At 43.1% G+C, this 22,259-nt stretch overlaps 1 protein-coding gene across 2 annotated transcripts in view; it reads right to left on the reverse strand.

Annotated features, from left to right (window-relative positions):
• DOCK10 (dedicator of cytokinesis 10) overlaps window positions 1-21,827 on the reverse strand; it is a 304,984-nt gene extending 283,157 nt beyond the window's left edge. For both annotated transcript variants that reach the window (XM_061386579.1, XM_061386560.1), the window contains exon 1: window positions 21,514-21,827. In XM_061386579.1, coding sequence (XP_061242563.1) covers window positions 21,514-21,636 — 123 coding nt within the window. In that variant the 5' untranslated portion in view covers window positions 21,637-21,827. The remainder of the gene's footprint in view (window positions 1-21,513) is intronic.
• Between the last annotated feature and the right edge of the window lie 432 nt (window positions 21,828-22,259).

Below are 22,259 nucleotides of genomic sequence, written 5' to 3' on the forward strand. Positions count from 1 at the left end.
GACCCTGATGCTGGGAAAGATTGAAGGTGAGAGAAGAAGGGGATGACAGAGGATGAGATGGTTGGATGGCATCACCGACTTGATCAACATGAGTGTGAGTAAACTCCAGGAGTTGGTGATGGACAGGGAGGCCTGGAGTGCTGTAGTCCATGGGGTCACAAAGAGTCAGACATGACTGAGTGACTGAACTGAACTGAACAAAGTTATACATATTTTCATATCAATAAGTTATTTTAAAGAACTTTTACAGAAACTGCCTTTCCATTTAGTGACAAAAGGACACAAATCAGGTTGGAGTCTCCACTCAAATAATATCCAAAATGGTATTTTCCTAATTTTATATTTTTACCATTATGCTCTAAAATGTATAATGTTGTAATATCCATACATGCACAGTATTTACAACAGAGTGGCTAAGATTATGAACTCTCTTTTACCATTTAAAACTGTGTAATCTTGAGTAAGTTACTTAACCACTCAGCCCATTTCTCTGGCTGGTCAGAGTGAACTGCCAGCTCCATTTCTGCCCTTAGGTGACCCTTCACTTATTACTTAAAGGTTTAAGTTTGCCAGCAAGAACCTATACCATTGGGTTCCCACACCCAGCTCCACGTAACAGTCCTGATTGATAGCAGCCTTGTGGCAGTAAAAACAACTCTTCTTTTATATCAATCTTACTTGCACAGCCACACATTGTCATCAGTTCAGTTCAGTCGCTCAGTCGTGTCTGACTCTTTGGAACCCCATGGACTGCAGCACACCAGGCCTCCCTGTCCATCACCAACTTCCGGAGTTTACTCAAACTCAGGTCCATTGAGTCAGTGATGCCAACCAACCATCTCATCCTCTGTCATCCCTACACACATTGTCATGCAAGTGTAGAATTTAACATAAACTGAAAGTCAAAAGGAACATTCTAATATAGAAACTATATATTACTACTAGAATTTGTGCTTGAAAAAATTTGAGACTTCAGGCTGGGCATTTACTAAGACTGAATACAAGTCAAAGGGAATGAGTAAGACATTTCTATGCTGAGGATTTCTGTTTGATTAAAACAAAACATTTGCATAAGAGATGCTTGAGGCCAGGAAACTCTGTGGCCCAAAAGCCTTTCTATCCCTAGATTTGGGCAAAAGTTCAAATACATGGAATTTTCTTAAATACAGACACCTGCTTGCATTTATTGTTGTGAATTTCATTATGAGAATTGTATACAGGATATTTATGTACCGAATAATGAAGTCCATGAACTTGATGATGGAAGCGGACTGATCCTAATTACCAGCATAGTTTTGAAAACAGCTTTGAAAACTTCAAAATGCAACTTAAATTCAAAAAATTTCCTCTATAAAATAATTTCAAATAATCGTCCTATCATTAATGTCTGGAACACTTGCTGATATTAAATGCAAGTCTCACAAATATATGCCAAATTGTCAGCACGTAAAGGAAACAAGTATAGTCCGTAAATAGATAAAAAGATGTTCTACTTTGTGAACAGAGAAATGCAAATGAAATCAGCAAGGTCAGATGTCATGCGACACACAGAAAACCAACAAAAATCAAAAAGTTTTGACAGTAAGTTTAGGAAGTATGTGTGAGAGTAGAAAGTGATATGGTCTTTTTGGAGATGATATGGCAGCATTGCTAAAGTTGAAGAAGGTGTGCCCTGGAGAAGTTCCTGCATTTGTGTATCAGGAGACTTAAGATAGCAAACAGAAGGAAAATTAGAAATAACCTAAATGTCCATTCACAGCAGTAACTGCTTTAGGAAAATATCAACTGCAAATGCTAAGACAATGGCTAATGTATAAGGAGAATCAGGGGAGTCTCAGAGGTCTCCCTATAAGCTACTGGTTAATTACAGAGGGAACTGCTATGGGCTGAATGCTTGTGTCCCCTGCCTCCAGTTCTTTATGTTGAAACCCTAGTCTTCCAACGTGATAGTATTTGTGGATGGGGCCTCTGGGAGAAATTTAGGTCCTGGAGGTGAAAGAGAAGCTTCATAAGACACTAGATCTGCCTGTGCCTTGATCTTTGGCTTCCCAACCTCCATAACTGTAAGAAATAAATGTTCGTTGCTTAAGTCCCCTAGTCTATGGTATTTTGTTATAGCAGCCCAAGCTGAATAAGGCACAGCCCTAGTAACTTTAGAGGACAAACCTGGCAGACACCATCATAGCTAACTGACCAGCAATGGGAAAACTGACACCACTCCCCCCCACCCCCCACTCCCAGGCTTGCACTGAAGATGCCCCATGGCTTCTGCTACATACCTGCCCAACAGAGCTTGATTCTAATCACGAGAATGCATCTGTCTAAAACCAGACTGACGGCCATTCTACAGAGCAGTGGAACTGTGCTTTTCAAAGTGTCAAGGTCAAGAAAAACAGAATGACTGAGAAACTGAAACTGTTCCAGATGGAAGAAGACTAAAGAGAGGTGACAGAATGTAATGCCATCCTTGGATCCTGGACCAGAAAAAGAAATGGTGAGTCAATCGGCAAAATCCTACTAAAGTCTATGTGTGTATGTCACACAGTCAGGTCCAACTCTTTGCAACCCCATGGACTGTAGGCCTCCAGGCTCCTCTGTTCATGGAATTCTCTAGGCAAGAATACTGGAGTGGGATGCCATTTCCTACTTCAGGGAGTAGGAAGATCCAAGGGATCTTCCTGATCCAGAGATGGAATTAGACTATATTTACACCAGTGTTAATTTCTTGATTTTTATCATTATAGTATAAGTACCAAAGAGAACTGCTTTAAGAAATATACCTGAAGTAGTATTTTGTGATAAAAGGGCATGATGCATGCAGTTTATTCTCAAACAAAACTGTGTGTGTATTTATGTGTGTATGTGTTAAAGAGATAGAGAGAGACAAAAAGAGCTTGGGGGAGAGAAAAAAATAGTTTTAAGTGTGGTAAGATGTTAACATTTGGGGAATCTAGGTGAAAACGGTATATGAGATTCTTTCCACTAGTTTATGTACTTTTTATAAAGCTATGCACTGTTAAAAATTAAAAAAAAAAGTAAAAAGAAAAACAAAGCAGGAGAATGAATAATGGGCATATTTTGTTTAGTGACTGCTTCTCAGGAAGGAGGAGCTTAGGGGGAGCAAAGGCAGATGGAGGCCTCTGAAGGTGCTGCTTGTAGCATTTCACTATCAATACTTTCATTTGTAGTCTTCCAGGAGTAAACATATGTTCTAGATATTCTTTTTATATATGAAGCATTTCAGTTTATAACCAGGAAACCAGTATGTGCCACAGGAGGTGGGTACCCAGTACAATTCAAGCTTATGAGGGTTTGGCTGGAGATAAGGGAAGGATTCCTGGAGGAAATGACAGATGAGGAGAAAAGAGCATTCTGGACTGGGAATGACCAATGAAGGCCATGCTTGGCCAGATGTGTTTTGCACACCAGGCACCCTGCACCTTTGACCCAGGCAGCAAGAGAAGGCTGGGGTCTGGAACTGTCACACTGAAGATTTTCAATGTTAGCACTGGGGCAATGTAAAGTCTCCATTATTTCCTCCAGTAAACTGGATAATTCATAAAAAATTTAATGTACAATTTATTTTAACTCACTGCAAAGATAAAAAATATTTAAAATGTTAGAAATGTTCGAGGAGCTAAAAATTCCAATGAGAAATGATAGAGTGTGCACTTTGAAAAATAAAGAAATAGCAGACATAAAATGCAATTTTTCCTCGCAGTCACAACCATTCACTGAAAGGCAATAATTAAAATGGATCCTTTAAAAAAATCTCTGAACCTGTTTCATTTTTTCAGAAGTACTGGACTGAATGCTGGGCTATTATTTCCAAAGCTAGGTAATATTTAAGCATCTAAGTAAGGAAGAGGAAGATAATGCCTCACTGCTTCTGTTGCAAGACAATATTTGTAGTGCATTTTCCTTTTAAAGGACATGGAGTGGTTAGAACATTTAAAAGAGCTGTCAGTATGCACAGATACCTCTTTATCCATCTAACCAAGAATCATTTATTACATTATAATAAAATTATAACTGTCTGATGAGACAATAATTAAACCATTACAATGAAAACAAATTCACATATTTAAGAAGTGCTATGGAAACACAGAAGAGGAAGGGACCGGCTGTCTATGGACTCAGGGGAGGGTAACAGGTGAAGAAAAGCATGAGTTGGTCATGAAAGGCAAGTGGGGCTGAACAAGAAGAGAAAGAAGAGCAGCTGGTGGCATAAAAATGCATGGCATCCTTGGGAAATTCCCAGAACCTTAAGCGGCTGTAGTGTGCAGAGAGGAAAGAGTCTTCTAGAAAATGAGGCTGGAAAGACAGGTTGGAACCAAGTGGGATTTAATCCCTTGAGGCAGTCATCAAGAGCATGAGGACACTCAGGAAGAAATGCATCATGATCAGAATTCGGTGCTCAACACATAAGGGAGACAAAGTGTGGAAGAGACAAAGGGAGACCAGAGAAGGGAAGTAGTAAGAATGTTGGGGGGGTGGCGGGGGAAAAAACCAAAACCTTCAAGAACATTGAAAAAGATAATCTGGATAAGAAATCATGAGTGACTTACCTGGATTAGTAAGGTCAGGGAGAAGCTTGAAATATTTAGGAGGCAGAGTTGTCCGCAATGGACCATAATCCCCCACGGGGTGGCAGGGAATGGAAAGAGTTCAGCATGGTTTCAATTTGAGATTAAAGGATCAACTGGGATGTGAAACTTGGGGAAAAAAGAACAGATTTATGAGGGGAGGATAAATGTGTTAGATATGGATCCTGTCGAGTTTGAAGTAACTCAGGGACCCCAGAATAGAAGCGTCAATGCATAGGGCTCAGATACAGAGCATGAAGTGGAGGCAGAGATGGAAACATCAGTGCCTGGGTGAGCTGTTGAATCTATGGGGCAAGATGAACCACAGACGGAGGTTTTGAGGGAGAGGCCAAGAGAAGAAGGAGTAAGGCTAGACCCCTGGAGAACTTCAACATGAAGTGGTCCATTTCCGCTGGAGGTAGTCTGTGAACTGAACACATACTGAGGAATTCCTGATCCGCTCTTCCATGACCAAAACTATACCAAGGCTCTGCTTATTAATGAATCAAAGGTATCATTTTGAATAAAATTGACTGTGTTAAATGGTTCTTTTAGCCATTAGGTAAAATGATAAAAGGTAGTTTCAGCCTGTCTTTCTGACTAATAGTTATTGAGTCCTATACACGAAACTGTAGACAGCTTGTTGGGAACTGATGCACAGAGTTTCTGCTCCTGTCCAGCAGGCTCCTCAATACATGATACTAAAGAAAACATGGAGAAGGAAGTTCAAGGTCTGGTAGGTGTGAGATCTATCATGGATCAAAGTGACTTTCACATAAAATCATGAGGCCTGGTCAGAGACTAGGTCCTAAATTGAACTCCAACAGGGTTCAGAGTCCCTTGAATGCCCAGAGGAGGCCCCCTACAGCCACGTTTGGGGATTGTCTGTCATCGACTGAGTCACAGTGATCCTCATTCCAAGATGCCTGTTCCTACGCAGATGAGCACAAAGACAAATGAGCAATATTTCCTTAGATGGATGACAATTACGGCAATGCACAGGAAAGTAGCTTTAAAAATTCTAAGGCACGTTATCATTTGACCCTGGTGAGAATTTTGCGTTTCCTTATTTTACAAGGAGAAAAGCTATGGCTTATTACCTAACCAACACCATTCAAATAGAAAAGGTCCGTGTCTGGAAGTGAAGTCTTTTACAAAAGACTGTTTCATCCTCTTTGTGTTAGGATCAGAAAACAGTACTTGGGGAGAAATGTGTCCTTTTAATAATTCTTCTAAACGTATTTGTGATAGGCTCCCCAAAGATGTCTGCCTCCTAAGACCTTGATTCTAGGAAAGATTGAAAGCAGGAGGAGAAGGGGACAACAGAGGATGAGATGGTTGGATGGCATCACTGACTCCATGGACATGAGTCTGAGCAAGCTCCGGAAGATGGTGAAGGACAGGGAAGCCTGGCATGCTGCAATTCATGCAGTCACAAAGACTTGGACAAAACTGAGCGACTGAACAACAACCCCAGAACCCAGGAATATGTCAATTTTCCTAGAAAAGGGGACTTTGCAAATGTGATCAAGGTTAAGGACACTGAGATGGGGAGGCAATCCTCCATTATCCGGGGGGCTCAAAGTAATTGCACGAGTCCTTCACAGCAAGAAAGAAAACAGAAGAATGAGTCAGAGAGATGTGGTATGTGCGGGACTTGATCCACCATTGCTGGATTTGAAGATGGAAGAGGGGGCCGTGGCCAAGGAATGTGTTGGCCTCTAGGAGCTGGAAATGACCCTCAGTTTATAGCCAGCAAGAAAACAGGCACCTTGACCCTACAGCCACAAGAAATTCTGCCAACCACCTGAATGAGCAGGAAACACTTTTGCCCTCCGGCCTGTGGAAAAAGATGCAGCGCTTTGGACACCTTGCTTTTAGCCTGGAGAGACCTCTGTGGACATCCTACCCACGCTGTTTTGTGTATGTGTGTGTGTGTGTGTGTTAGTTGCTCGCTCGTGTCCGACTCTCTGCAACCCCATGCACTGTAGCCTCCAGGCTCCTCTGTTCATGGGATTCTCTAGGCAAAAATACTGGAGTGGGTTGCCATGCCCTTCTCTAGGAGATCTTCCCAACTAGGGATTGAACTTGCGTCTCCTGCATGACAGGCGGTTTCTGAACCATCTGAGCCACCAGGGAAGTCTTCCTACCCACACTGCAGGGAGATAATACATCTGTGTTCTTTAAGCCACAAGTTGTAACAATTTTGTCAGGGCAGCAATAGAAATCTAGTGACAGGGTTGGTGTCTCCACAAAGCCACAGATGCCCAGACTGTCACAAGTCACCATTCAGATCACTCCAGGTGGTGACAAAACGCATCGTGTCAGCTTCCAGGAATGACACAAGCCCAAAGACACAACCACACCCTTCTCTGCCCTCACAAATCAGAGGCACATAACTTCAACCTGCTGCCAAACACAGGTCACAGAGTCTCAGCAGCAACAGGTAACATCCACGTCACATGTTCAGGAAGTAAGCCACGTGTGCACACTCAGGTTCACTGAATGTTTACTGTTTAAACTCCTTTGAAAGCAGTGTTCTATTGGGCTTAAGGCTTATTCACTTTTACCGGAAAGACCCATGGAACTATGAGTAAAATTCTAGACTTTCATTTTATGACATTAAATTATACTTCTGCCTGCTGATGGTGCCTTGGGCTGAGGGAGAAAAAGCAGTGGGTTTGAAACCATCAGCCATGCTGTCACCCTGACCATGTCCACTTAAAACCTCCCTGTGACTCAACTTCCTGATCTATTTTAGACTAAGTGTTCCTCTAGGTCTAACTGTTTATGATGGTAGGACACCAAGAAATGTGTCTCTTTTTTTATTCCCAACATACATTTCATGGGGAGTTGCTATACATACACACCCAGAAGAAAGGATTCTCAGGACAAAATTTAGCTTGAATCACACATTAAACATTTAAATATTCAACATTAGCTTAAACATGTGTCAAAGAATATATTTGTGAGCAGACAAATGTTTCAAATAAACACACTGAAATCCGTTGCCAGTGGGTGGTGCAAAACAAAAAAAAGAAATTGTTTTTTTTTTAATCCCCATTATTTTTTATATTTGAGTTATTAATTTAATAAAAGTTTTCAAAGCAGAGCTGTAAAAAGAGACTACTCAATGAAAATTGGAATTAAAAAGAAAATACAGAGCACAGTTATTACAACCCTCGGAAGCAGCATCAGGAATGCTCCTTGACCTAAAGAGAAGAAGCGGAGTTCTAAAGAATTAAAATAGCACTCACATTCGCTGATAGAATCGAACAGTCTGCTGATTTATGATGAGTTTTCTTGAAAACATAAACCGCACTCCATCATGGCACTGGGATCGGACTGCTGTCAAAACTCGTTGCCCACACTTCCTGCGGTTTAATCAATCATTTTCTGCAACCCGCCCAGAGTTTTATTCTGTCCCGGCCTCGTGACAGCTAACAGCATCCGAAGGAATGATGACACCCCTGGCCAAAGAGTGAGCTCTGTGTGTGTCACCAAGGTGCCCTCAGGGGAGGAGCTGGTATTGAAACAGCCTGAACAACTGCTAGGCTGAGCCTTTCTTAACCAAGAGTATCTACTCACGCCAACTGACATTCTAATTTTTTTTTTAATCTTCAAATAGCCTTCGGTGAGAATCTTGAATTCAATTCCGTTAGTGCATACATGCTAAATCACTTCAGTTTTGACCCACTCTCTGCGACCCTATGGACTGTAGTTCACCAGGCTCCTCTGTCCATGGCATTCTCCAGGCAAGAATACTGGAGTGGGTTGCCATGCCCTCCTCCAGAGGATCTTCCCTACCCAGGGATCGAACCCCTGTCTCTTACCTCTCCAGCATTGGCAGGCAGGCTCTTTACCACTAGAGCCACCTGGAAAGACCCTCAATTCTGTTCAGGTTACTTCAATTCAATTTGTGACTATCAGCAGATACAGTATGCCCTACTTGATTGCCAAAGTATTTCTTCTCAAACACACCTGAGAATTTCTTCACTGCAAGCCGGGCACTTAGGTTCCCTTTCACAAGCCTAATCTATACTTCTGCCATCTCCAAGGGGGACATTCTCTCTCACATTTAACAAACATTTAGTAAATACCTACTGTATGTATGCCAGACATCTTGCTATCCTGGGAATAGAGAAACAATAACCACAGAGCTTATCCTGGAAAGTGTCTCAGGGTTTTGGAAACTTGAAGGCAAAACCATACTTCATCCTCCTGGTTCAGGGAAGGCAACTGGACATTTGTCATGTATTTACATGCCAGAGATCAGACTACCAATTACCAATAAATGAAGGACCATTATTTCTGGTACAAGCCTCCCGTTCTCATGCCCTTTTCCCCTAAAGCCTCTTTCCAAGGTATGAAAAAAAAAAAAAAAAGCGAGATGTTAGTTGCTCAGTCGTGTCTGACTCTTTGCGACCCCATGGACTCTAGATGGCCAGGCTCCTCTGTCTATGAAATTCTCCAGGCAAGAATACTAGAGTGGGTAGCCATTCCCTTCTCCAGGGAATCTTCCTGATTCAGGGATTGAACCCAGGTTTACTGCATTGCAGGCAGATTCTTTACTGTCTGAGGTATACCCGCTGGGAAATGGATTTACACTTTGGCATGAATTCAAGTCAATGACCATCTTGTGTCTTTAAGGTTGACTTCTAACTGCAGAACGAAATAGGCTGGATCTTGTTAAGAGTTTAAGTTGTTAAGAGAGTGATCTGGGAAGGACGAACTTTGCTGTCTTTTCAACACCCTGGAAATCACACCAGGGCAGGGACAGCCCATATTACCTTTCTCAGGTGGGAGAAAGAGGTGACAAGGATGAAACTGGAAAGAGAGGTTCTGGCTGCTTTTTGATGGCAAGGAGAAGGCGTGGAGCATGGAGGGATGGCTCAAACTCCCCCCACCCTGGGCTATATGGTAGTCACGTGGGTGCTAAAAGGAGGCGGGCATAGACATGAAGCCAGAGAGCTGCTAGCAAGACTGGGCATGGGAACCAGAGAAATGATCCTAAAGCAGATGGAGCCTACCTTTGTTCTCTGCAGGAACAGAAAACGGGAAATGAGTTGACATGCTAGCTTCTGAGCCTTTACCGGGTCAGAGGAGCGTGTCTTGCCCCCCTCAGGCACTGCTGCCTGTCCCTCTGCCAATTCGGATGCTACTATCCCCGTCCTCTGTGTGTATAAACAGCTATTCCCTTCATCACATCCTCAAATAACCACTTTATGTTACCATTTTCATCTCTGAAATACAACTTTGGTTGTAGGTCATTTGGAGTAATTCCTTCAGTTGCTAAAATCAGCTATGTTAATCAATAATACTGTTATTAAAATGAAAACAATGAATCCTCTATTCAACATCCTAAGAAGAAGAATAACCCCCTAGATCGTAGAACGAAGGCATCTTTAAAGCTCCTACTGTCCAACATTCTAATTTTAAAGACAAGGAAACTGAAACCCAAAGAAGCTTAAAGACACAGCCAAGGTTACACAGCCTGGAAACCACTGCTTCCTAATGATAAAAAGATACATTTTTCAAATTGATTGACTAGGAACCACATAATGGCTTTTGACTTCAAAAAATGGAAGTTAATAAATAAACCTTCCCTGTTAGCACTCAGAAAGGTCCTAAAAGAGTCTTATCTGTGCATATGGGTATGCCAATAAATTTTATTACTGGCAGTTTCACAGGGAAGTTTTATAGCTATGTAGGTAGACCTACTTTAAATCAAAATGGAACACTTTACATTGGAAAATAAAATCCTCTTTTGAATAAATGACAGATTTTAAAATAATGTAAACAACATGAATGTAAATGATTTTAAATATTAGTTCTCCAGATTCGAATTTTCTTCTTCAAAAAAGTTACTGAGCTCTGATAGCACTTTCATTTTTGTGAAGGTTACTCAGCTATAGTTAATTCCCATTTTCTCCTTCTGAAGAGTATGACAAAGGGACTTTTAAGAGCTAATCAAATAAACAACGAGTGTTCAAAAATAACTTAATTATCATATTTCATTGAATAGTACATTTTGTCAAGTTTTTTGTTTGCTTGTTGCCAAGTCAGATGTTCAGGCCTGTGTTCTGTTTATAGAATGTGTGATCTGAAAGCCCAAACAGCACTGGTCATTTTGACAGCCTTAATGAGTCATTTAGATTGGCAATTACTAAAATAATTACATGAAGACAAGCTCACTGTGGTCATCACAAACGGTTTCACCTTTTTCAATAGACTCTCCTCTATCTCCTGTTGTTAAACTGCCATTCGGGTGTTTAACATAAAGAACTGACTCGCTTCCCTACTTTTATATGTCAGGAGAGGGAGTTATGCTGAAATTGAATAAGGAAAAGTGACTATTCTCACATTTAGCAGCACAATTAAAGGAACTTCTGATGATCTGGGTCCATTAATTCTGCTATTCTCAGAGGCAGACATTCCCACCAAAATCCAATTGCAAAATATTAATGTTTTCAAAGGCAAGTGTTTTGCTCTATTGCCACTAACTTGGTCACATTCATTAAATTTTATTATTTCTACATCATTTAATGTAGGTCAGCATGTCAAGTCCAGCAAACACAAGCATTTCTTTTCTTTCCAGCCCACTGACGCTGCTGTGAATGACAAGAGGCGAACAAATCTCATTTCAGTGGGGAGGAAAAAAAAAAAAACCCTCTCCTTTGTAAACATGAACATTAAAATCAAGACCACAAAAGACAAAGTAACAGATGTCATGCGGCAATCCAACTACTCTATGCTTATCTTGCCAGAAATGTATTTCCACAGAAGGAGAAGAATCAAATGATGCCCCTTTCAAGAGATGAAGGGACCACTGTTTGCAAAGTTTAACACACTCCGTGCCAGTCCCGTTCTTGGGAAAGAACTGCACTGACGGTGTCCAGAGTTGGTGTCATTCTCAGTATACAGCTCTGGTGAGAGGTCATAAGTGAAAAATTGTTCATCAGAGCAAACTCTTCTCTCTTAACCGCAGCTCTTCTCTCGTTCAGAAACTCTTTTTCAAAACCTCTTCCTATGGCTAGTACTCTGAGGTTTCCTTTCTCTCTTTGCTCTCTCGCATGGATGCTAACTGCATGTTTAATGAGATCTGCTTGCCTGCCTGGTGGACCCAGTCTGAAGAATGGAGTTATCGTGGTGAATACAGACCCAGAGTCAGACTGCCTGCATGTGACTCCTGGATTCCTCACTTACCAGTCATTTACCAGATCTGGGGCAAGTTTCTGATCTCCAAGCATCTCTTTCCTCATCTATACAATACGAACACCAATCCTTCCCCATGTGGTTGTTATGAGGATTGAAAGAGACTGTACATGTCAAGTACCTGCCATTTAGGATGTGGTCACTATATTTCTATATAATTGCATTTTCACCACTTGCCAAGTAGACCGTGAAGAAGATGACTCAGGAACATCCTTAGCAGATACTGACAACCTTGTTTTGAAGTCATAATTCCACTGTGATCCCTCACTGGTATACACCCAGCCCACTCTCCTGACTTTCCTTAAATGTTCATTTGCAGTGGGAAGGGAGACTTCCCCCTCCTTATTTTCATATAATAAAGTGAAAGTGTTAGTCACTCAGTCGTGTCTGACTCTTTGTGACCCTATGAACTGTAATCCACCAGGCTCCTCTGTCTATGGAATTCTCAAGGCAAAAATACTGGAGGGGTTGCCATTTCCTTCTCCAGGGGATCTTCCCACTCAGGGATCAAACCTGGGTCTCCCGCATTGCAGACAGACTCTTTACCAACTGAGTTACCAGGGAAGCCATTTTTATATAATAAATATAGTGTAAAAGTAGTGAAACATACAAGTTTCTCTCAATGGCACTTATATGAAGGCAGAAAGGTTGGAAAAGAGAAACAAGAATGAGGAAAGTGAAGCACAGTAATGGGTGAGAGACGTCTCCACTAGGAGGAGGCTGGAGAAGATGCTTGCATTTGGGAATTCGGGATGAATTTCCTGAGTGGGTGACAGCCGAGAACCCAAGGGATGAGAAGAAGCCATGAGAACTCCAGGACAGAGAAACGGCAAATGTAAGGACTCTCTCATCTAGTCCCCTAATTTCACAGATGGGGAAACTGAGACTCCAAAAAGGGAAGTGACTAAGCAGAGTCCCAGAGACAGGGCTGGAATTCTGGTCTTCAGTCTCAATAGGATCTGATATTTCCTATACCAAATCCCAAATTGGCCAAGTTGTTCAAAATGCATGAAGGAACTTCAACTTAGACAGTCGTGAGGAGGAAAGGGTCTCTCAAGACGGTGGTGAAGGACAGCAATCACAGGGCTCCTGGACCACATTTGTCACAACCTGTGAAGATATCAAGGGCTTTAACTCCATGGAATCCCATCCTTAGAACATTCATCCATGAACAAGAAAAATCTTTTTTTCTGAGAATCAATGATTGAAAGAAAAAAAGGTTCATCATTTTCTGATTCCAGCAGTCAGATTTTCTGATATAACCATTTATTTTCAAATAACTAAAAGTTTCAGTACGATGGCAACATAAAAAAAAAGAACAAAACAAAAACAATAAGGAATTATCATTACATGTCCTACTCGAGTTAGAGTGATTTTGCTTTCAAATTCTCTGGCGAGTGGGGTGACACCGGCCTTACCCTGGGACCCAACTTTGGTGTTCTAACCAAGATGAGAACTTTCATAGACTCCAATCACAACTCTGTCGTGTATGTTATAGAGTGTTTTCCTTAATCTCACTCTACAATTAAGGTGTTAGCTACAGAAGCAAACAGAATGCAAATAAGCAAGGGATTTCTCTAAAGTCACTTAGCAGTGACTCAATCTCATTTTCATCCCTAGGTGGTCTTATCTTTATCTTTGCCTCAAGAGACTCTTTCCAAGAGTTATAATAGGTCTGCACTATACTAGACCCTCACACAATTGCCTTTACCTGACAATACACTGCAAAAATAGTCAAAACATGTAGCTATGTGTGTGTGTGCATTTCTCAAATTTCAGTGTGCTTACAAATCACCAGAGGATCTTGTTAAATTTCATATTCTGATCCAATAGGTCTAGTATGGGGCGCATTTCTAACATCCAGGCGATGCCAATGCTGTTGGCCCTGGAGCACATTCTAAGGAATGAAGGATCCATCACAGCATCATGATGTCCTTTGTGAACAATTACAGAAAAGAACTGTCTTGTTTTCGGAATCTCAGTCCAGTTAAAGCTGACCATGTCTAAGTGCCACTAAGAATGAGATGAATTTATACTTTATAGATCAAGTTACCCAACTGCATGAGAAACTGGAACAGGATGTAGGCTTTAGCATCAGACCCCTAATGTATTTCACAATATGATACTATGTGAAGAAACTTCTTTTGGAATTAGAAATCTTGTTCTGATGTTGATCTATTTGATAATAAAGTGCTTATTTGAAGATTTAAAAAAAAAACCTGACCATGTCTAGAGTGAATTATTTTCTTTTATCTCAATGCTCTCTTAATCTCACGTCTAATCATGTTTTCCTCTTTGACTTGGTCGCTAGGATGTGCCTTTAGCAAGACTATGGTTATATGTTTCATATACTGATCCTACTTCACTGACCTACTCCTAACTACATCCCCCTTTCCTAACCTGGCTTTTTGTTGTTGTTGCTTATATTGATTTTTTCCTCTTTACTATATTTTGGGTTGTTGCGGTCTTACACCAATCTTTGTAAGACACTTAGAATCACTCCTTCGAACAAGACAGCATGTGACAAAAGACTCTCAGCACAACCTAGTCAAATGGAAATACGCATCGTCAAGGACACACGATACACTGGAAAATTTCAGGCCCTTGCAGGACTGGGTGGAATGACTGAGAATGGAGAAGCAGCCCGCCCTGGGAGAGAAGAGGACTTGAGAAGAAGTAACCCCACCCTCTTTCACAACTTGTTTATGGCTTTGCCAGATAGATGGCATGGGGATGACTGAGTTCATATTTTAAGGATTTAATAACTGAGCTCTGGTTGCCTTGGGAGGGTCGATTATTAATACAGGTAACTGGAAGAGCCTCTGCTGTGGCTTTTAGTCTCAGAGGAAAACTCACGGGAACACCTGTGGCTGCTCTGCGATGCCAGAGAGAAGGACAGAGTTCTTCTTTAGGCTGAGCTGCCCATCAGAAGGCAAAGTCAGCGCCTTGAGTCTTCCAACTTAGAGATGCTATTGGAAGCAGCTACAAAACTGGTTGTTATCCAGGATGCAAAAGAGGCTCCATGTCACTTAACTCAGAGCAACCTATTAACCCTAGTGTCTCAATGGCCTCTTGTGTAATCTGTAACTATAATGACTTCCTCATAGGATAGCTCTGAGAATTAAATAAAACACATAATGCTGTGTCAGGCATTTTGTAGGTTCTCAACAAATGGTTTATTATGTAACGTTTATGACTGCTCTTTTTTTACGTTAGGCCTTAGAGAAGAAGGTTGTAAAGAAAAAGACAGGTGAGAATGTTTATTCATTCTTTCATTTTTTGACCCATGCAGAAGTTCTCTAGAGCCCACTGTTGCTCCTTGTGCAATGCCCTCGAGAAGTCAAAAACATGAGTTGATACAGTCAATAATAACATTCAACCTTGATCTTGTCAGCTAAGTTTGAGTTGACTTCTTCACCAGGCAAGGGACTTTCCTCATTTGAGACTATAAACGTGGGACTGGAATTTTTGCTAAAGCCTGTGATTTCTGCTAAAATGTAAACACGCTTGTTGTGAAGAATCCCGTGGAAAAAAACGAAAACAAAGCAAGGGTGCAGGGAATGCCAAACAAATAGGCTTGTGCTTTGCATATTGCTTTCATTCTAGACACTGACAGTAAAACAAGTGTTTCATTTTCCTTCACTATCATTTCCTGCATCTTTTCACTGACTCTCACTCCCAGCATGGGATTTTGCAGAAACTCTAGTATCTCCCACTCAGTTTCTTAAAACCCTTCCTACTCTCAACTACCTAAATACCACAAAGTTTAGAGGGGAGGACATTCTTCCTTCTAAGAATTCCTCCTGCCCCTGTAAACACAGTTACATATTCACTGCTTCTCAATCAGAGATCTTCAGTAGGTCAAAGGTTCTGCTTCTTATTCAAAGCTCTCTAAAATATCAAAAGGAGTATCACTGGGGAACAGAGGAAGTTCGGAAGCCTCAAATCCAAGTTTGGATATGGAATTTGGGAGATTACTGAATTAATGTTGTCCATTCTTTACCACTTGGCCTTTCTGGCTGGGTGGGGAGGGAAAAAAACATACTGATTAAGTACAATCTCTTCTGGCAGGATGTTTCCTCTTTAAAAGAAGTTAATAAATTTGGATACAATTCAAGCACAAGGTGCAAAGAAATTTCTGTGTAACAACAGAATAAAGGTCCTAAAGAATACATGTGAACAAAGTGACATGTTCCCATCGAGGAACCACGTAAAAGGCTTTAAGCAAGAACTGACCAAATGATTTTTTGGTTTTTGATAAACCTCCACCAGGACTTCCCAGGTGGCGCTAGTGGTAAAGAACCCACCTGCCAATGCAGGAGACATGAGAGACGTGAGTTCAATCCTTTGGTCGGGAAGATCCCTGGAGGAGTGCACGGCAACCCATTCCTGTATTCTTGCCTAGAGAATCTGATAGACAGAGGAGCCTGGCAGGCTACAGTCCATAGGATCACAAAGAGTCGGACATGACTCAAGTGACTTAACAGGCAGTCATGCATAAACCTCCACCAGCCTCTGTACTTCCTTCCCACCATCTGACACAAGCCAGGCTCTTACCCTCTCTGTTACTCAGCCTTCCATTACTCTGACCAATTGCGTTCCACACATAAAAGTCCCTATCTCTCAAAGTGACAGATCTGATGCGATGTTAACAGAAATTAATTTTTTTTTCCTCTTGAATTGCTATCAAATAGAACATATATGGATAAAAGAGCACCAATCTTGTTTATAATTCATGAACAGTGTGTGTTACTCGCTCAGTTGTGTCTGACCATTTGCACTGTAGCCAACCAGGCTCTTCTGTCCGTGGAATTCTCCAGGCAAGAATACTAGAGCGGGTTGCCATTACCTTCTCCAGGGGATCTTCCCGACCCAGGGATCGAACCCTGGTCTCCTGCACTGCAGACAGATTCTTTACCATCTGAGCCACCAGGGAAGCCCTTAATGAACAGTAGAAAGCTATCTAAATGAACTAATTCATGTGAAAGTAAAATCCCTTTATACATTTTAAAGGAAGAGCTTCTTATCAAAAAGAATCTCTAATTAATGGCACCACAACTTTGAGGCCAACACAGTAGGTATATTCAACCAAAACAATAAGAGATTCTAGTCCTGACATGGGAGAAATATTCCTAATCATTTTTGAACTGAGATTCTGCACTAGAGAAGCTTGCTTTGTTGGACTCTACCATAAATGGGGGGTTCAGGAAAATACTTCAGCTTCACTTGATTCTGAGATTGGCTTCTGCATGAGTTGTGATTCACTTGTTTTCTATGAAAAATAATCTCAGGATAACTAAGGAGGAAATATATACTTTTTCAAAATGTATATTTTGCTCCTAACTGTTCTTTATTGTTCTTATTCCTTTTTTTCTTTTAGACAATGTCACTGAGATACCTTTGACAAATAAAAACTGTATATACTTAAGGAGTACAATTTGACATTGTGATGTACGTACGCATTGTGAAACGATCACCACAATGAAATTAAATGACTTATCCATCACCTCTACATAGTCACCATTTTGTATGTGTGTGTGTGCTGGGAAGAGTTAAGATCTTCTCTCTTAGTACATGACAAGTGTACAAAACGGTATTTTCAACTACTGTCACGAAGTTGTACACTGGAGCCCCAGAACTCATTTATCATGCAGTCCGTACCCTTTGATGACCAGCTTCTCATTTCTTCCTCCACTCCTCTCCCCACTCCAGCAACCACCGTTCTACTCTCTCTGCATCCATGAGTTTTACTATTCTAGATTCCACACAGAAATGAGTTCAAGCAGTATTTGTCTTTCTGTGTCTGACTTATTCCACTTAATGTAATTATACAAATGGCAGGATATTTCTTTTATAAGGTTAAATAATGTGTGTGTGTTTGTGTGTATCCACATACACAATGGAGTATTACATATCCATTGCAATGGAATATTCTGGCTATTGTGAAAAATGCTGCAATGAACTTGAGAGTGCAGATAACTGCGCTATTATATTAAAAGGAACGTAGAATAAGGTGGGTCCTCACCAGGAGTCAGCCTGCGTGTGAGCTCCTGCAGTGTCTTGGGTTAAAACTGAAATCAAGCTTTGCCTTGGAACCCACCTCTATTTCTCTCAGCAACTGGCCTAAAAGCAGGCCCCCTAGTAAGTGCCCTCACTCAGCATCCTTCCATAATTCAAACACAGTTTGAAGATTTCCTGTTCTATTATGCGGATAGGACACAGAGTCCAAAACCTTGTCTGTCTGACAACCTCATCTCTTCTTATAATAACCTCTTATTACCCCTATCAAAGTCTACAGCAGTCTCTCCATAACACTCTGGATGATTCTGGTCCCCAAAAGAGAGATTTCATAAAGGGTATTCTATAATCTAGCAGCAAGACAGGTTTTTTCCACCAAGACCTTCTAGTGTCTCTCAAATATTTTTTCAATAGATGACAGCTTACTCCAATACACACAATTCTACCTGTGGTACTGGAGTGGGCTGCCCGTAATCTTCTTCCCTGAGTCTATTCATTTTCTCCCCTGACAACTAGGATTTGAGGACCTGAAGGAACACAAGGAGTCTTAAGGAAGTGGATCGATGTAAGCTAGGCTTCATCTTCACTGCGTTGTTCAGCTACAGGGTCTTAGGTTCAAAAGGGATGTTCTGCCTAACAGAATCTCTTTGAGTTTGGGTGCCAACTCAGAGAATGCATCATCTTCCTGTCACCCTTTAAGAGTTAATTATTTTTGACGAATTCTTTTTCCTGTTAGAACACTGAATTCTTCTATGCATACGTATGTGTGCTTAGCAGCTCAGTCATGTCCGACTCTTTGCGACCCCATGGACTGGAGCCTGCCAGGCTCTTCTGTCCATGGGGATTCTCCAGGCAAGAATACTGGAGTGAGTTGCCAAGCCCTCCTCCAGGGGATCTTCCCAACCCGGGGATGGAACCTAGGTCTCCCACATTGCAGGAGGCTTCTTTACTGTGAAAGCCACTAGGGAAGGTCCATGCTATGGATACATGAATATAAACTGAAGGCCCCTACCTCCTAGAGTTATGCAATTCAGCTTGTTTACCTCCATCTGCTGATGACAACTATTTTTTTTTAAAGTTGATGGTGGTGACTTGCAAATTGATGGTCCTTCCAACTTTTATATTAAAAATAAAAAGACAAGAAAATTGAAGATCATTTTTCACCTGTATAAAGAATACTAATGGATCACCTTAAAATTAGTCTAGGAAAAACCTTGGTGTATGTTATAGACAATTAACTGTTAAAGCTGTTGTAACTTCTCTTTATTTAGCAGAGTATTTTCATCTTGAGCAATGTGACCAAAATTTGAAGACTATTAATAAGTTATGTTTGGAAGTTTTAACTTCAATGAGGTAGTTATTTGCTGGGAAAGAAACAAATATGAAATTACTAAATAAAGATGGTACAATATCTTTGTTTTCTTTTTACAAGGTTCCTGAGAATCAACCCATCTCAATTCACTGGAATGAGAAACGGGTTTAGTATCAAAAGAGCCCAAGAAGACACTGGTATGAAAGTTACAGCCTCAGAGGTGGGTCGATTACGGATGCACACTTCCTGGTCACTTTGTACAATGTAGATTTAAAGTATAGTGATGGAAAAATTAACGTGACACTTGAAAAAAGAAAAAAAAAAGAGTGAACTGATAGAATGGATGCCAAGCACATGGCTTCCTGCTGCCAAAATCGCTGCCCAAACTGCCTGACTAGATGTGTAAGATCCCTTGAAATGTCTTGGCAAAAGCTTGTTTAGGCGTGTTGGCCACGGTGCTGAAGTGAGCTGAGGGAGGCAGGGAGGCCTCTGCCAGCGAATCACCCCTTGCCCCAACTCTTTTTAAGACATTGAGCTTATTCATTTTGACAAGACTCCCTAGGATTTCAAATCTGACGTAAATTTGGAGAAAATAATGTGTGCGTCTGCATACAAAAGTATCCAGGATACATATTCTTTAGAGAAAGTCAAGTGCTACAAAACTCCAGGAGAACCCAGTTGAAAACAAAACCCAAATCAAAAACAGCATTTAGGCTGTTTATTCCAATTGAATGCTACTTAGTTCGCTGCATTTCTCTACCAGATCATTACTGAGATTTGGTAAAATGAATCAATAGCAAAACAAAGTTATCTTAAAGGCACATGGCGGAGAATGACAAAGCCACCATCCTGAATAATCATTTCAAAGTAAAAATTATTCTCTAGGAATGCTGGAAGATATTACTATCTCTACTTCTTACTCCAATTGAACCTTCTTTTCAGGGGAAAAAAAAGAGTTCTTTTTGATGGTTTATCCTTCCTGCCTTGAAAATGTCCATGCTGATATCAGAATCAGGGCACCCACTTATTCTGCTAAGCCTTGAATTCCCTCTGGGTAATGGCAGACTGCAGCCAGTGAGTGCTGAGAGAGAGAGAGAGAGAGAGAGAGAGAGAGAGAAGATATGGCCACCTACTCATTTCACACTCCAATCACCGACACCCTCTTGGGCATCCGATGCCTAGTCCTCTGCCAGGCAATTAGCTTCCGTTCTGTTTAACTTTCAGACCTATGGCTCTAAAGAAAAGTCCTGGCTGTGGGAACCGGCTCTGGGTAGCCCTTGGCTCCTTCCTCATGGGTGACTGGCAAGAGTAACACTTTCTTTGACACTCTTAAAAGAAGCCGTTTAATTCCTAATGATATTTCCTGGCAAAAAGAAAAATGGAAGCCACAAAGTGGGATTCCGGTCCAGAGAGGCAAGCCAAGAGTGTGGCTGCTGAACCCAAGTCTTGCTTTAAGGCTGTTGCCACTCGTCTCCCTTTCCCACCAGAGTAGATTTATTTTTTTTCTCTTCCTGAGACTTCCACCCTGGAGGGTGACACCTACTGGAACTTCTGAACCTCTGGGAAGCTATGGATATGATTTGGGGATCAGATGAGCATTGCTGGAGGCTGCCCCAGGGATTTCCCGCGGAAATCACCCCGCTCTCTTAGAAGGCATTTCAATAAGGAAGTAACCAGTAAAGCAATCTTGGCGGGAGAACCCCACGAACATCTTAGAAAAATACCAGAAACCACTGACCCACGTCTTAATGACCCACATTTTCTCCAGTCTGGTTCCCTTAGCCCTTTCTGAAGTCCCATCTAGCGGTTTGTGGGTTTTTGCCCTGGAGGGAGGTGGGTGAGAAGTGCATTTGTTTCTGTGATAGCGTTCAGGTGAGGCTCCCAGGTTTTAGCCCAGGAGAGGACCTCCGATCGCCTTTTCCCCTCCGACGCACCAGACACCGGGGGTGAAGGGGGCGCGCAGACCTGTGGACCGAGGGGTTCCCCTCCGTAGACTCGCCCACCGCTCGAGGCTCTGGGACCCCACAACCTATCACCCGTGTGACTCGCGATGCGTTCCTGTCACCTCCTCACCGCCCCCACGCCTCCAACCCAGGCACATCCTCTCCCACGCTGCGTTTCTGCGGTCCATGCGGTCGCTCCTCGGAGTGTCCCCAGTCCCCAGACGTGCTCCCTCGGTCCCCAAGCGTCGGTATCGCTGCCTCGCGGAGGTGGTGCGTTGGGGCGCAGGGCAAGGAGGCTGGGGGAGGACTTGCGGGGGAGGGGAAGCGGGGGGCGGCCAGGGCTGGGGCGCCCAGGGGCTCGCGGAGACCCGGCTGCGGGAGCGGGGTCCCCGGCCGCCCGGGGCGCGCGGGGAAGGCGCGGGGGGCGCGCGGCACTCACCCGCTGCTGCTGCCGGCTGCTGACGGCCACGGCGGCGGCGGACGCGGCGCTATGCCGGAGCTCGGCCGCCTGCCCGGGTCGCAGAAGGCTCCGGGTGAACCTGCGGGTCCGCTCGCCGGCCATCGCCCGTCGCGGGCCCGAAGTGCGCGTCCCGCCGGCCTGGCCCGCGCCGACCTCCTCTACCCACCGCGGTTCAGGAAGCGGAACTCGGCGCCTTTCCCCCCCTCTTCCTCGCTCTACTCGCAAGAGGCGGGTTTTTCTCTCTAGCACCCCCACTCTCCCACCCCCTGCTCTCCGCCGAAGCTTCGCGACGACTTTCCAAACTCTGCGCTCCTCCGGGCGCGCGCGGCCAACTCGGCGAGCGGCCCCGGCCCGGCGGCGGCGCCTCTGGAGCGGGGGCCGTGCGGGACGCGCGTGGGGCGGCTCCTACCCGCGCCGCCCCCGGGCTCGGCTGGCCACCCGGGGCTGTGTCCGCCGCCCCGGGGCTCCGGGCGGGGCCTGCCCGCCGCCCTCGTCCCCATGTGGAGGTTCCTCGCAGGGCTGGCGCTCTGGCCGCGTTCGCTGGTTTGGCCCAGACTTTCCCCGGGCTGGCGAGGGGGCGCGGGCCAAGCCCGTCCGCCCTTCCAGCCGTGGAGAGAGGTCAGAGGCTTAAAAACGGTCTGATGGCTGGGATTTCCGCAGCATCTACCCCATCAGGCTTTCCAAATTTCCTTTGCCTAAAATTCCTCTCAGAACCCTGGATTAAG

This window comes from Bos javanicus, chromosome 2 (assembly GCF_032452875.1).
Source record: "Bos javanicus breed banteng chromosome 2, ARS-OSU_banteng_1.0, whole genome shotgun sequence".
Classification (NCBI taxonomy): Eukaryota; Metazoa; Chordata; class Mammalia; order Artiodactyla; family Bovidae; genus Bos; species Bos javanicus.